The sequence below is a fragment of the Nuphar pumila genome, chromosome 12, assembly GCF_984573655.1.
Source record: "Nuphar pumila chromosome 12, dmNupPumi1.hap1.1, whole genome shotgun sequence".
NCBI lineage: Eukaryota > Viridiplantae > Streptophyta > Magnoliopsida > Nymphaeales > Nymphaeaceae > Nuphar > Nuphar pumila.
The window spans coordinates 104898156-104910880 of NC_143260.1; the positions used below are offsets into that span (position 1 = coordinate 104898156).

General features: G+C 37.9%; 1 protein-coding gene across 1 annotated transcript; it reads left to right on the forward strand.

The window, feature by feature from the left end:
• The first annotated feature begins 210 nt into the window (after window positions 1–210).
• Window positions 211–9143, forward strand: LOC149821444 (serine/threonine-protein kinase BSK5-like). Its single transcript, XM_089982098.1, has 10 exons — window positions 211–679; window positions 764–984; window positions 1901–2036; window positions 2620–2753; window positions 2847–2952; window positions 4129–4214; window positions 5085–5273; window positions 5821–5985; window positions 7632–7745; window positions 8726–9143. The coding sequence occupies exons 1-10, from the start codon at window positions 598–600 to the stop codon at window positions 8975–8977; spliced, it is 1485 nt and encodes a 494-aa protein (XP_089838224.1). The 5' UTR covers window positions 211–597; the 3' UTR covers window positions 8978–9143.
• Window positions 9144–12725: the final 3582 nt, after the last annotated feature.

A 12725-nucleotide genomic window follows, 5' to 3' on the forward strand; every position in this document is an offset into this window, starting at 1 on the left:
AATCCTACCCATTTGCATCCCTATGCAGCTAGGGGTGTCAACGGGTCGGGTTTTGTTCGGACAATCTAATTTGTTTGGCTGTGGGATATAATCCGATTCATTGACATCCCTGAGACAACCCAATACAATATTGGGATGGAAACATGGATCCTTACCGATCGGATCCGTTTACTGCCACCATATACAATATCTGGTCCAAGATCAGGATCAGGGAGAGCACGTCGTCCTCCGTACAGCAAAAGGAAGAACAGGAGAAAGGAGACGAAGGAAGAAAGAAACCCAAAAGCAAAAGCAAATCGAACGCAGTAAAAAGCAGGAAAAAGACGTGAACTTAAGAAATTCCAAACGGGATCTCTGTGGGCCAAGTGCTTGGAAAACAGAGAGCGAGCAGGATAAAGGCGGAGGGGAGAAGGGATTGTGGGTGCGTCTCATGATGCATCCCTCTTCCAGCCTGTTCTTCCCCTCATCATCTCTAGGGTTAGGGTTTTAGGGGGCTTCGATCATGAACCCTTCTTTGTTGTGATCCATCGGTTCCTTTTGCATAAATTTTGACCCCTTCCATTCCGATCTCGTCAATCCCCAGAGGTTTCTGCCACCATGGGCGGCCGCTGCTCCAAGCTCAACATGTGTTGGTGGCACCCATCTCTTCGATCGGCCGTCGTCGAGAATTCGGACGCCGGTAAGCGTCGTCGCCGCCGAGAATTGATGGTTTTTCGATTCGATTCTTCTTGGATTTGACCTTTTTTTTCTTTTTTTGGTTTAGAGAATGCGGGGAAGAGTGGGGTCGGGAAGCTGCCTGCTTTCAAGGAGTACTCTTTCGAGGTGCTCAGAATTGCCACATCAGGGTTCTCGGTAGAGAGTATCGTTTCCGAGCATGGGGAGAAGGCGCCTAACGTCGTGTACAAGGGGGAGCTCGCGGACGGACGGAGGATCGCCGTCAAGCGGTTCAACCGCGTCGCGTGGCCGGATCAGAAGCAGTTTCTGGTTCGTTTTCTTGTTCTTTTTCCCCCCTTTGTCTGTTTCCTTTCTTCGTGGCGTCGCGGATTGGTTGTTTTTTGTGGTGGGAGTTTGTGATTTTTTTTGTTGTTGGATTCTTTTGTGGAGAAATTGGGATCACGGTTGTCTGTGAATTTGGGTGCTTTTTTTTTTTTTGAGAAAGGAAGAAAATGGAGATCTGCAAGCTCTGTTTTAGTTTTCTTTAATAGGGTGATTGGATGCACCAACTCAGTAATACAGGCATGATATATAGCTAGAAACTTGCATTGTACTCCGCAATGCGATGTCCTAACATATCTCGTTTCTTTCTTTTTTTTTTCGGAAAAACGGATTCATCCAGACTCCACCAAAGGGATTTTGGTTGCACCTGTTTTTCCAGAAATAAGGGATAATCTGGTATCTGCACTTTGGGCACCACGGGATATCCCAGTTTATCCTGTTTTTTTGGATTGCTGGTGCATTTGTGTTTGGATTTGCAACTTTTCTAGATAAATGGCATAAACCTGCAAATTTGGTTCAGCAGTAGAGCTTAATATCTTAATTGGACCGTTTATCTTTATCAGTGGATCCAAATGCACAATTGTTGTTTCTTGCCTTTATATCATGTAACCTAAATGCTTTTACAATTCACGGAATTCACCTATAAAGGAAAATATTTAATGTGTCTCATGTTGTTAATATAACCCCGTGAAAATGAAATTAGCCGTTTCTTCTTATATAGTTGAATTCCCAGTGAACTGTGAAAACCTTATGTTCTTCACTTGAAAGCAAGCTATGCAGTCCTTAGTTCTCCATATTTATTTCAAGGTGCATGCTTGTTTGAATTTTGAAATTTGAGGTCACATGAACTTGTTTGTTCAATTGAAATAGTTCTGGGTGCTGAAATTGGTTTAAATAAGTGCAGAGTGAAGCCAGGGCTGTTGGACAGCTCCGAAATGAGAGATTGGTGAATCTTATTGGCTGCTGTTGCGAAGGTGATGAGAGATTGCTCATTGCAGAGTATATGCCAAATGATACTCTTTCAAAGCACCTCTTCCACTGTAAGTTTTTCAAGTTGGTCTTACGTATATCATGTTCATGGGGAGACATGGTGCATAAGTCTGATAGAGGAGTGTGAAAAAAATCTGTATTGAATTATTGAACAAAAACAAAATCCTAAGCAAAAAAACTGTCTTTAAATTCTGATGTTTGTATTAAAGGTTCAGGATAAGACAAAATTGAGTGTGTGGTTAGAAATTTAGAATGCTTGAAATGTGTGTTCTGAACAATTGCAATATCTTCTTTCCTTGGCTTTTCAAGGGCTTATTTGAATTTATCCAGTTTTATTCTTTCTGTGCTTGAAATGGTTGCATTTATTTTCTGATCCACGACTTTTTTAACAGATAATTTTGCTTTGTTCAGCACTATACATGTCAATGATTTTCCTACTTTGGTTGAGAAGATACACTTTGGATTTGTATGTATGTTGGGGCTTCATGTTGGTACTAACCAATGCATGCTAATTGTACATCTTAAGGTGGCATATGCAATATGCAACAGTGTCATCGACTTCAATGTTGAGTTTTTAATTGCGTTCTGACTATTTCCGATCTCCATCCTTCGTGTGTATTGGATGTGCTATAGGGGAAGCACAACCAATGAAATGGGCTATGAGGCTGAGAGTTGCTTTGCATTTAGCACAAGCCTTGGAATATTGTGGCAATAAAGGACGTGCACTGTATCATGACCTTAATGCTTATAGAATCTTGTTTGATCAGGTATGTTTACTACCTTAACCATGTGTTTCTACCAGCTCTGTGTATCAGCTTACTTTGTAATTGTTTTCCTTATCTTGGGTCAGTGCTGGGCAGGATGGTAATCCAAGGCTTTCATGCTTTGGCCTTATGAAGAACAGCAGAGATGGGAAAAGTTATAGTACAAATTTGGCCTTCACTCCTCCGGAGTACTTGAGAAATGGTACATGTTTATTATTTGTCAATGATTTCTATAGTTGTATCTGGCCTGAACCATGGTCTTTCTTAGTAGAAGTTTGAAGCGTACAACATGAAAATTTCTTAAAAGATCAGTGCAGGTGTTGTGTGTGTGTGTGTGTGTGTGTGTGTGTGTGAACTGGAGATGTGTGTGTGTCTGTGTGAACTGGAAAATCAATGTATCAGAGTTGTGTCCTGGTGTTCGTCTGACACTGACACTCCGGGCCTCCTGATGTATATAGGTGACACAGATTTGGATGCTTTGTTGACTACATCTGACCAATTCGTTTGATTCACAATCAGCCATTTCCAGAGCCATACCTACACCCATACTTGTGAGTTGTGACACATTTTGTTGACATGAGTATCCATGTTATATTGGTCCAAAACAAAGAAAAAGGTATTGTGAAAAAGATTTTGTTGTTTCACCTAATGCTATATTTGGCTGAGTAAATCATACTTGATATGGCAAAGGTATTTTTTTTGGTTTCCTCAAAACATATTTTTAAACCTATAATAAAGAAAATAATATATGAAGTAGTGGTTAACACCTGGTCATGCTGGGACCCATTGGAAGGACATTTTTGGCCTGACCTGCCCCTATCCCTCTTTAATGTTCAGAGTAGGCAAATGCTGTTGGGTTGCTCATGCAGTTCAAACCCAGTCCATTCTGAAAGCCCATCAGCTATCCAGCCCAATTTCCACCCTTACATAAAATAAATAGGGACAAGAATGAATGACTGAGAAGGGAAATTCAATACTTTTTCTTGTTTGAAATTGATATATTATTTCTGTTTTTTTTTAATCAAAGGAAAATAGAATCATCTATGTGCCTACAGTTCTTGGGGCCACCTTTTTTGGACCCATCTTGCCCACTGATCTGTCATTGGTCCAGCGAATTAGTCAAATATAAACACTATCTGTGCCCTGTGTCTTTCCTTTTAGAAGGGGTCAAGCTCTTGTAGCCTGACCAAGACGAGCCAGGGGGCCAAGATTTTGGCCCTTGGTCCGGACAGGTTGGCCTATCCAAAAGGCTGGCCCAGGTTGTTGTCTTACATAACTGTAATTAAGAAAGGTTGTGTGATTTTATAAATTCCTATAATGCAATGTGTGTGTATGCAATTCTGATATTTCTTTAAGTTGCTTTATTTACTTTTTACAGGAAGGATAACACCAGAGAGTGTTGTCTACAGCTTTGGCACCCTCTTGCTTGACCTTCTTAGTGGGAAGCATATTCCTCCTAGCCATGTAAGGCTTAATTTCACTTGTTCTATTCTTTTTCTTAAAGTGTTCTTTTTAATTAAACAGAAGAAATATGGTTGAAAGTTAGAAGATGCCAAGGATTTGGATGTCTCGTACAACTACTGAATAAGGGTCAGGGCACCAAAGTATATTCTTCAACTGCTAATGATGGATGCTGAATCTGGATTTTCTGTAGTTTGTTCGGCCATCACATTCATATGAATGATCACAATGCCTGACCTTGCTCATTCTTAATCCTTGGGAACATGGATTTTGCATGATTCAAATGATTATACCTATGAGATTCAAGTATCCTACGAGGCTATGAGAATTTAGAAGTGTACAGAAAGATCCTTGATACCGAGACTCACAAATGATCATTTTCAAGGCCAACTCATTTTCAGCCACCAAGGTAGCATTTGAGTGTACCGTATGCATTTTTCTGCTTGTAACTCACAATATTTGCTGTTGTGAGGTTAAACATCAGTGAATGCTTTATATAATTATAATCATTTAATTCTTGTGTGCCCAGTGACTCAAGAATAAATTCCCTTGGGCTTGGGACTTCAGTGAGGGCTTGACTTGGGACTTCAGTGAATGGGAAAAGTGTACACACGCACACACACGAAAAGCGTATATGCATTATTAGATATATAAACATTATATATATGTTTATTACATATTTATTGTCTATACACTGTTTATATATCTATATGTATGTATAATACCAAATTCCTATAAAATTTAGAGAGTATATGAATCTCTATTTTATCTAATTTGGTGCATGGGTATTGAGTATTACTCTTTTTATGGCTGCAATTCTAAATATTCATAATGAGAGTTTAGCTTTATGTTCCATGGTTCCATTTTGTGCAGGCTCTTGACTTGATACGTGCTAAGAATTTTCTGATGCTTATGGATTCTGGTTTAGAAGGTCACTTCTCAACTGATGATGGAACCGACTTGGTCCGATTAGCCTCTCGCTGTTTGCAATTTGAACCTCGTGAGAGGCCGAATGTTAAGTCACTAGTGTCTGCTCTGGCATCTCTCCAAAAAGAAACAGAGGTAAACTGTACATCCATATAGACAGTGCTCTTCTGGACCTTCTGCTGTCTCTGTAATAGGACTATTATTGCTGATTTGTAAGTTTTTCTGTTTGACAAGTGTGCATAGATTCACATCATTGTTCGCATTTTACTGGAGTGGTTTATTTTACACTGCCTTATTTTCCTCCGTTGAGCATGTTGTTTGAAGTGTTTAATAAATTTATGGCCACATAATTGGTTTTGCATGTAATGTTGGTGCTTTGAAATGCCTGACTTACCCATTTCCATGCTGGTACTTCAGGTTTTCAAGGTGCTGGTGCCAGGTGATGATGCATGTGCATAAATAATGTCACATATTTACATAGTATATATTCTTTTCTGTGTTATTTATATATGTCCTATATTTCTTTGTATTGACAAAGTGCTGTGTGTGTGTGTGTGGGCACCAAAGTTACAGTTGCAACCTTGAACAGCAGTGAAGCAAAAGTAATTGTAATTTCAGAAAAAGAAGATTGTACAAATGCATGAAAAACAGAGGTTTTTTACTATATGTTTTTTGTTGACAGGTGCCATCACAGATTTTGATGGGCATTTCACAGGCAGCAGCAACTTCACCTCAGTCTTTATCTTTGTCTCCACTTGGTGAAGCTTGTTCCAGAGTAGATCTTAGTGTAATCCATGAAATCTTGGACAAGGTTGGGTACAAGGATGATGAGGGCGTAACCAATGAGGTTAGTATAAATTCTTTGTGTTGCTTGTTCCTCAAGTGTAAAAAAGATTTTCTAACATCGGGAGTCACATTATCAGGTGCATCTTCCTGTTGTAAGTTAATATGATGGAAGAAGTTAACAAATGACAATCTATATCACTTAAGTGCGGGTGTGGGTGCGGCATGGCAGTTTCAAAAAAATTGGGTGTGAGGGTGATTATATATATATATATATATATATATATATATATATATATATATATATATATATATATATATATATATATATATATATAGTGTGTGTGTGTGTGTGTGTGTGTACTATAGATAAAACCGAATTTGGTTAGGGTTAATTGAGTCCAGTTTTGGACAGAAACGGACCCCGGTGTGGTTGACTGCACCAGACATTGCGGAACCCATGTCCAAGTGTCGTACCCGCACGGACGCAGGTGTAACATGGGTGCGTTGGCCTTTTAGAAGTGTCTGTGTTTCATAGATGACAATATGTTTAAGTGGTTAAGAAATAGGAACATACTCACTCTCACTCATGATGTCAACCTATGCGCTGTTTATTTCTTGTACATCAGTTTTTTCTTTCTTACATTCCCACATACATTTTTGCTCCCAGTCCTGGAACTATGTCAGGTAGAGGTAGGGGATAATTTATGGGCATGCTTGGTACAATACGTGAGTTTTGTAAACCTACCAGTGCAGTAGATGTGGCCTGCAGAAAGAGTCTTACCTAGCCTACCTAAGCCTAGATGATGCGTGGTTATTGTCAACTAAAATTAATCAAGACTTAATTTAAAATTATATATTATGATTATAATCTCTATCATCTCAGTCAATTCATAAGTTTCATGATGACTTGTAATTCTCTAATACATGCACTCAACACAGAAAACACACAATCAGATGTATCTTGTAAAGTTTGCACAAAGCACTGTGTTGCAATATCATCAATCATACACATACGACACATTGATTTATTTAAGGATCACTTTTGTCAAGATGATGGTTGTCCATCATTTTGTGATAAAGTAAACGGTCCACATTTGATGAACGTAATCCTTATTCCAGTTGTATTGCACGTGACTTATATTTTCAGCATGCTGGATATATGGGTTATAGAAGTATTTTCAATTTTTTCAGCATGCAGTGTTTGGTGACTCTTGGCACTCTTAAGATGTGTTGCAGGTGGTTAGCATATAAGAATGACTTTTCTTAGGGGTGGCAACAAGCTGAGGCTCGGCCTAAATCTCTGCTCAACCTTGTTTATTTAATAATAACCCAAACTTGAGCTCGGTTTTGGATTTATTTGGTTAAACAAGTTGAGTTCATGTTTATTAAGAGCTTAATAAGCTCAACTTTGTTTAAAAAAATGTCATTCATATCTGATTTACATAATCCTTTTAACAAGAAAAATACTCTCCTTGCAATGATAATTATGTTCTGCTTGCAAAGGAGAACTGATTTTCCGTGTCTTGAATTATAAGCCCTGAACTGAAGATCACATAAAACTCAACTGAGCCAAGCTTGGACATCTTTTAGAGCTAGAGACAGGTGCATTATGTACTGAGAACCTAGCTTGGACCCGAGCTTGTGCTTGCCTCAACTCTTGTATAGCCTTACCTTCAATATTGATAACATGGTTTTGCTTTATTGCAGCTTTCTTTCCAAATGTGGACTAACCAAATTCAAGACACCTTGAATTGCAAGAAACTTGGAGATGCTGCTTTCAGAACCAAAGACTTTGCCACTGCAATTGATCGCTATACCCAGGTTACTCTTATTTTCTTGCTTATATAAAACATAATGTTGGTCAATTCTTTTGATTTTTTTTGTCAATTATTGATGACATGTACCTGTGGCATTCAAAATGGGAACTAAAAAAATTAGCATAAAAATGTAAAAACACTAAAATTATAATGTTCTGCTGTATATGTGCACATGCCAGTTTTTAAGTTACTTTAAAAACATGATAAATGTGAACCACCGGAAGTACAACATGCTGAATGTTGCTTTATCATGATCAATGCTTTAAACTTATTGCTTAGTATCCACTGAACACTTCAACTAATGGAATCTGAAGGTTGTATGTGGAAATCGACAACATCAATATGTGATCGGCTTGATGTATATGCTTGACTTAGGTTATGTAACTTTGACTTTGATAGGACCATGATTTTTCAGTTTTGCATGTGCTGCAATATTTAACCCTGAACATCTTGACTTATGTGGTTGATTTTATTACATAGCTTGACCGTGATGCTTTCGGTTTTGCTTCTGCCATCTTATTTAGCCCTGAACATTTTGTTCAGCACGACTTGAAAGACATGTTAGTATTCTTGTGCATGTCTTCTTTTTTTGAACTTTTATATAGAAGTTTGGCCTCAGTGATTGCTGGTCTGGAACAAAAGAGAAGAAGTAATAAACAAAATGAAAATGGGCTTTGCTAATAACACCTCTTCGCCCCAAGGGGGGTTGGCGTGGTGGGGAGGGGCCTTGGCCGCTAGACGGGTGGTCAAGGTTCGATTCCCATGGGCGTCAGCGGATGCCCAGCGTAGGCCCTGGGGGTAGGAGTCCTAGCCTTGGAGTTTTATGCCGCCGGCTTGATGACCGTGGGTATGACAGGCTGAGCCAGCGCAACCAGGTCCTTGTGTCGGGTGTGGTTTCGTTGGGTTATAAATCGAAAACAAAAATAATACCTCTCCTCTTTCATGAGGTCATTAAATTTCTCACACTTGTTTTTTGCAGTGTAGTTTATTGACTTCGGAACTATGGTGTCTCCAACCGTCTATGCTCGTCGATGCTTGTCTTACCTTATGAGCGATGTGCCACAAGAAGCTCTTGGTGATGCGATGCAAGCACTGGTAGTGGCGCCAGAGTGGCCGACTGCCTTTTATCTTCAGGCAGCTTCTCTTTTGAGCCTGGGAATGGAATCTGATGCTCAAGAATCCCTCAAGGAAGGTCAAACTCTGGAGCAAAAGAAAAATAATGATCTAACTGTATAGGTTTTGTATCTTTTATGATGTATTTATCTTCCATTTTTGTTTTCAAATTTGAGTTTCACTTGCCACTGTTGCTTTGGAAATGTAATTTAAAGGTGTGATTCTTGTATCAAAATGAACAAGAATTTTCCCGATATGATTGAGCACAGTGATCTTGGGGACCATTAAATCCAATCTTGTACCTTGCATTGCAATGTATACTTAAAGATTTTAAGTATCCAACTGGGGAGGCCTGCACGGCGAGCTATTAGCTCATTGGTAGAGAGTGCCCCTCATAATTGCATTTATTGCATCTGAGCTGTCAGGGCTTTCAGCCACATGGTTAGTTCAATGTGCTTATCAGCGCCTGACCCAAAGATGTGGATCATCTGAGGCACACCATCCAACTGAGCCGATTTACTTAACATGAATTGTATTAGGAGCTTGTTGGATGTGTTCAAACTTGTTTTTTGGTTGTATGTCTCCTTTTATGGTTAGTATTTGTAATATAGCAATTACTTTTCTTACTAAATCATCCAGTCCAATCTAAAAAGTTTTATGCAACCCCCAAGTGTGCAACAAACCATGAGTTACAATGTGTGTGTGTACGTACGCCAGAGAGATTGAAAATGAAAATGATGTGTTTGGATTGATGGGATTTGGTGGGATTTAAATCCATATCCACTAAATCCTTTGGCTATTTTCCAGCCGCAAAGAAGAATTTCAGTCGAATATCATTCAAATTCAACTGAAAACATTAGAAGCACAGTGAAAACAAAAGCGCTTTCAAAACCATGACCAAGTCAACCTCAACATTAGAAGCACAGTGAAGTTCTCAACACAATAGTTCTTAACCATTATAGTGTTCACACAGAACCATTTTTTAGTTTAATTAGAAAAGTGAAATTAAGAATTTTAAATAAAAAAAATATTTTTGTTCAAGCAACAAGTTCAGTAAACACAGGCTCATCCACCAACTTCACGTTCAATGGACAACCAGAAATTTTCAAAGAACAGCTTCACTTAATTTTGCTGTTTGTGTGATTTGAGGTGTTTGACACTGAAGAAAAGGAACAAATGTTATCTTGACAATCTGAAATCCTGATTTTTCAATGCTGCAACCAGTCACAAGCTTTATATGTCGGCCAGAGTTAGAAGCTCAGCTGGGAATTGGTTTTTGGTAAGAACCAAACACTTCATCCCATGAACGAAATATATTTAACCAAACAAATTGATCAATATGAAATGCAGATGTACAATATGACTAGCTAAATACACATGATATTGGCCTGTCTTATTTGGACTGCCTACAGGAAGAAACTGCATCCGGGCTTGAAGACCTGGCTGTGCTGGCTCAGCCTGCCATACCTACGGTCGTCAACCCAGAGGCGTAAAACTCCAAGGCTAGGACCCTCATCCCCAGGGCTTATGTTGGACGTCGGCTTGCGCAAGGGAGTGATGCTCACAAAATTGAACCTCGACCACCCGTCCAATGGCCTAGGCCCCACAATCTATGCCAGACCCCTTCAAGGTGCCGACCAATGGTTCAAATGGAAGTTTTTCATAAATTTGTTGGGCAGGTACAAGAACATGTGAATACTATTCTGTGTTACCGTTAGCTCATGTTCTAATATCTTCTTACGGAAAATCACCATATTGCATGGCAAAAATGATGCATTTTCTGAAAGACCTTGAAATTTCAAAAATTCCTCTACTGTCCAAAATCACAAATATTATTATTTTTAGAACCTTTTTAGCCTTCACACCTATCATTTTTTATACGAATTTCCTATATATGCAAATTTTCTTCATGCCTCCATCGTCGACAGTCACCGTCTCGGCCGACGCTTAATCTCCATCACCTAGTAAAAAACCAATCTCTGGTGGATTTCCTGGTGGTGTGGGTATGGCGGATTCTACCATGACAGAAGGAGCCACCACTTGGCGATGGAGAATGGTCTGGGTTTTTTGATGGAAACTCGAACCTCAAAACCTCGCAAATACCTGAGTTATCGTGCAATAAAAATTTACAAAATTCTCATAAAATAAGTGTGAGCGAACTTTCTTCCAAACTCAAACTGACAAACCTCGCAATTACTTGAGTTACCTCGCATAGAAAAATCTATGATTTTTTTAACTCGAACCGATAAACCTCGCAAATACTCAAGTTACCTCGCATAAAAAATCTGCGATTACTTTTAACTTTAACCAACAAACCTCGTAAATACTTGAGTTACCTCATATAAATAATTTATGAAATTCACATAAAATAAGTACGAGGAAACTTTCTTTTAAACTCTCGAAGCATCAAACATCGCAAATACCTGAGTTACTTCGCTGAAATTTCTAAATTTGCATAAAAAAAATTATGAAATTTCTTTTAAACTCGAACCGACAAACAACGCAAATACATGAGTTACTTTACATAAAAATTGTAATAACATCGCATAAAAAATCTACAATTTTTTTTTCAAACTCTAACCTTCTCACTGCGTAAATACCAGAGTTACTTCGCATGAAAAATGTAATAACTTTGAATAAAAAAATTATGATTTTTTTAAACTCAAATCGAAAAACCTTGCAAATACTTGAATTACCTCTTATAAAAAATTTACGAATTTCAAATAAAATAAGTTCGAGCAAACTTTTTTTTAAACTCGAACCTCCAAACATTGCAAATACCTTAATTACTTTGCATATAAAATTCTTAAATTCACATAAAAAATCTATAAAAAAATTTTAAACTCAAAACAAGAAATTGCTCAAATACCTGAGTTACTTCGCATAAAAAATAAAATAACATTGCATAAAAAAACTGCAAAATATGTTTTAAAATTTAAAATGTGCACCTTTTTTCTGCGATTGAGATATTGATACCGGGTCTGAATCAGGGTTATTTTTTCTTAGGGTTATTTTTGAACTGGTACCAACATTTCAAATTTTTTGCTTCTTTTTAAGAACAAAATTAAGGTTCTTCGTGGTCCCCAAAATCTCTTATGCAAAATTTTTGAGTTTTTCTTATCTTCGACAATATTTTCAGTGATTTTGACGAGGCTGCAACATTCTTCCCATCAACTTCTTTTGTTAGATCAAAAGGTGAGTTCTTTGTGGTCCCCAACCTATGAACCCCAAAATCCCTTCCACATGTATAGTCTAAGGCTTTTTTTTAAAGAACATAATATGTTTGCTTTGAAGATCTGGGTTTGCTTTAAAGATACTTTATCACATAAAAAAATAATATTTTTGCTTCTTTGAAGATGCTTGTCTATTATTATATGATTTTTTAATTTTTTGTGTATGTGTAATGGGGCTTGGGTAGACTGTACACAAGGTGTCAATATGGGTAGTTGGTTTTGCAGAGTGGTTGTTGTATGTATTCTATTTTCAATATATGTATATTTCATGTAGTTGATGTAGGTAGTTAAGATGACTTCAGTATTTGCTAAAGTGCACTACCGTTTGCTGATTATCGTAGTTGAAAATCTTTAGTGGTCCCAAAAATATTATTTTTATGAATTAGTAGCTAGATTATCTCAAAAAACAATACAAAGTGAAGAGTTAACGAGCCACCAGTATACATATTTGCTATCCATAGGTGATAAACTAGGTTGGGTAGATGTTTTTGACGACGATGATGTAGAAGAGATGTATTTAGGGGCGATATTTACTTAGTTGTTCACATAGTACAAGAAGAAGAAGTTGAAAGGGATGTAGAACAATTTATCGAGGTCAGTGTGTTGCCGAATATCAATCTGTCCCAAGCAATGAATGA

Excerpts from the sequence above, each read along its gene's own strand:
- LOC149821444 (XM_089982098.1), top strand. The coding sequence starts at position 598 with ATGGGCGGCCGCTGCTCCAAGCTCAACATGTGTTGGTGGCACCCATCT. Across the intron at positions 985-1,900 it reads CGGATCAGAAGCAGTTTCTG|AGTGAAGCCAGGGCTGTTGG; the intron begins GTTCGTTTTCTT and ends AAATAAGTGCAG. Across the intron at positions 5,274-5,820 it reads CTCTCCAAAAAGAAACAGAG|GTGCCATCACAGATTTTGAT; the intron begins GTAAACTGTACA and ends TTTTGTTGACAG.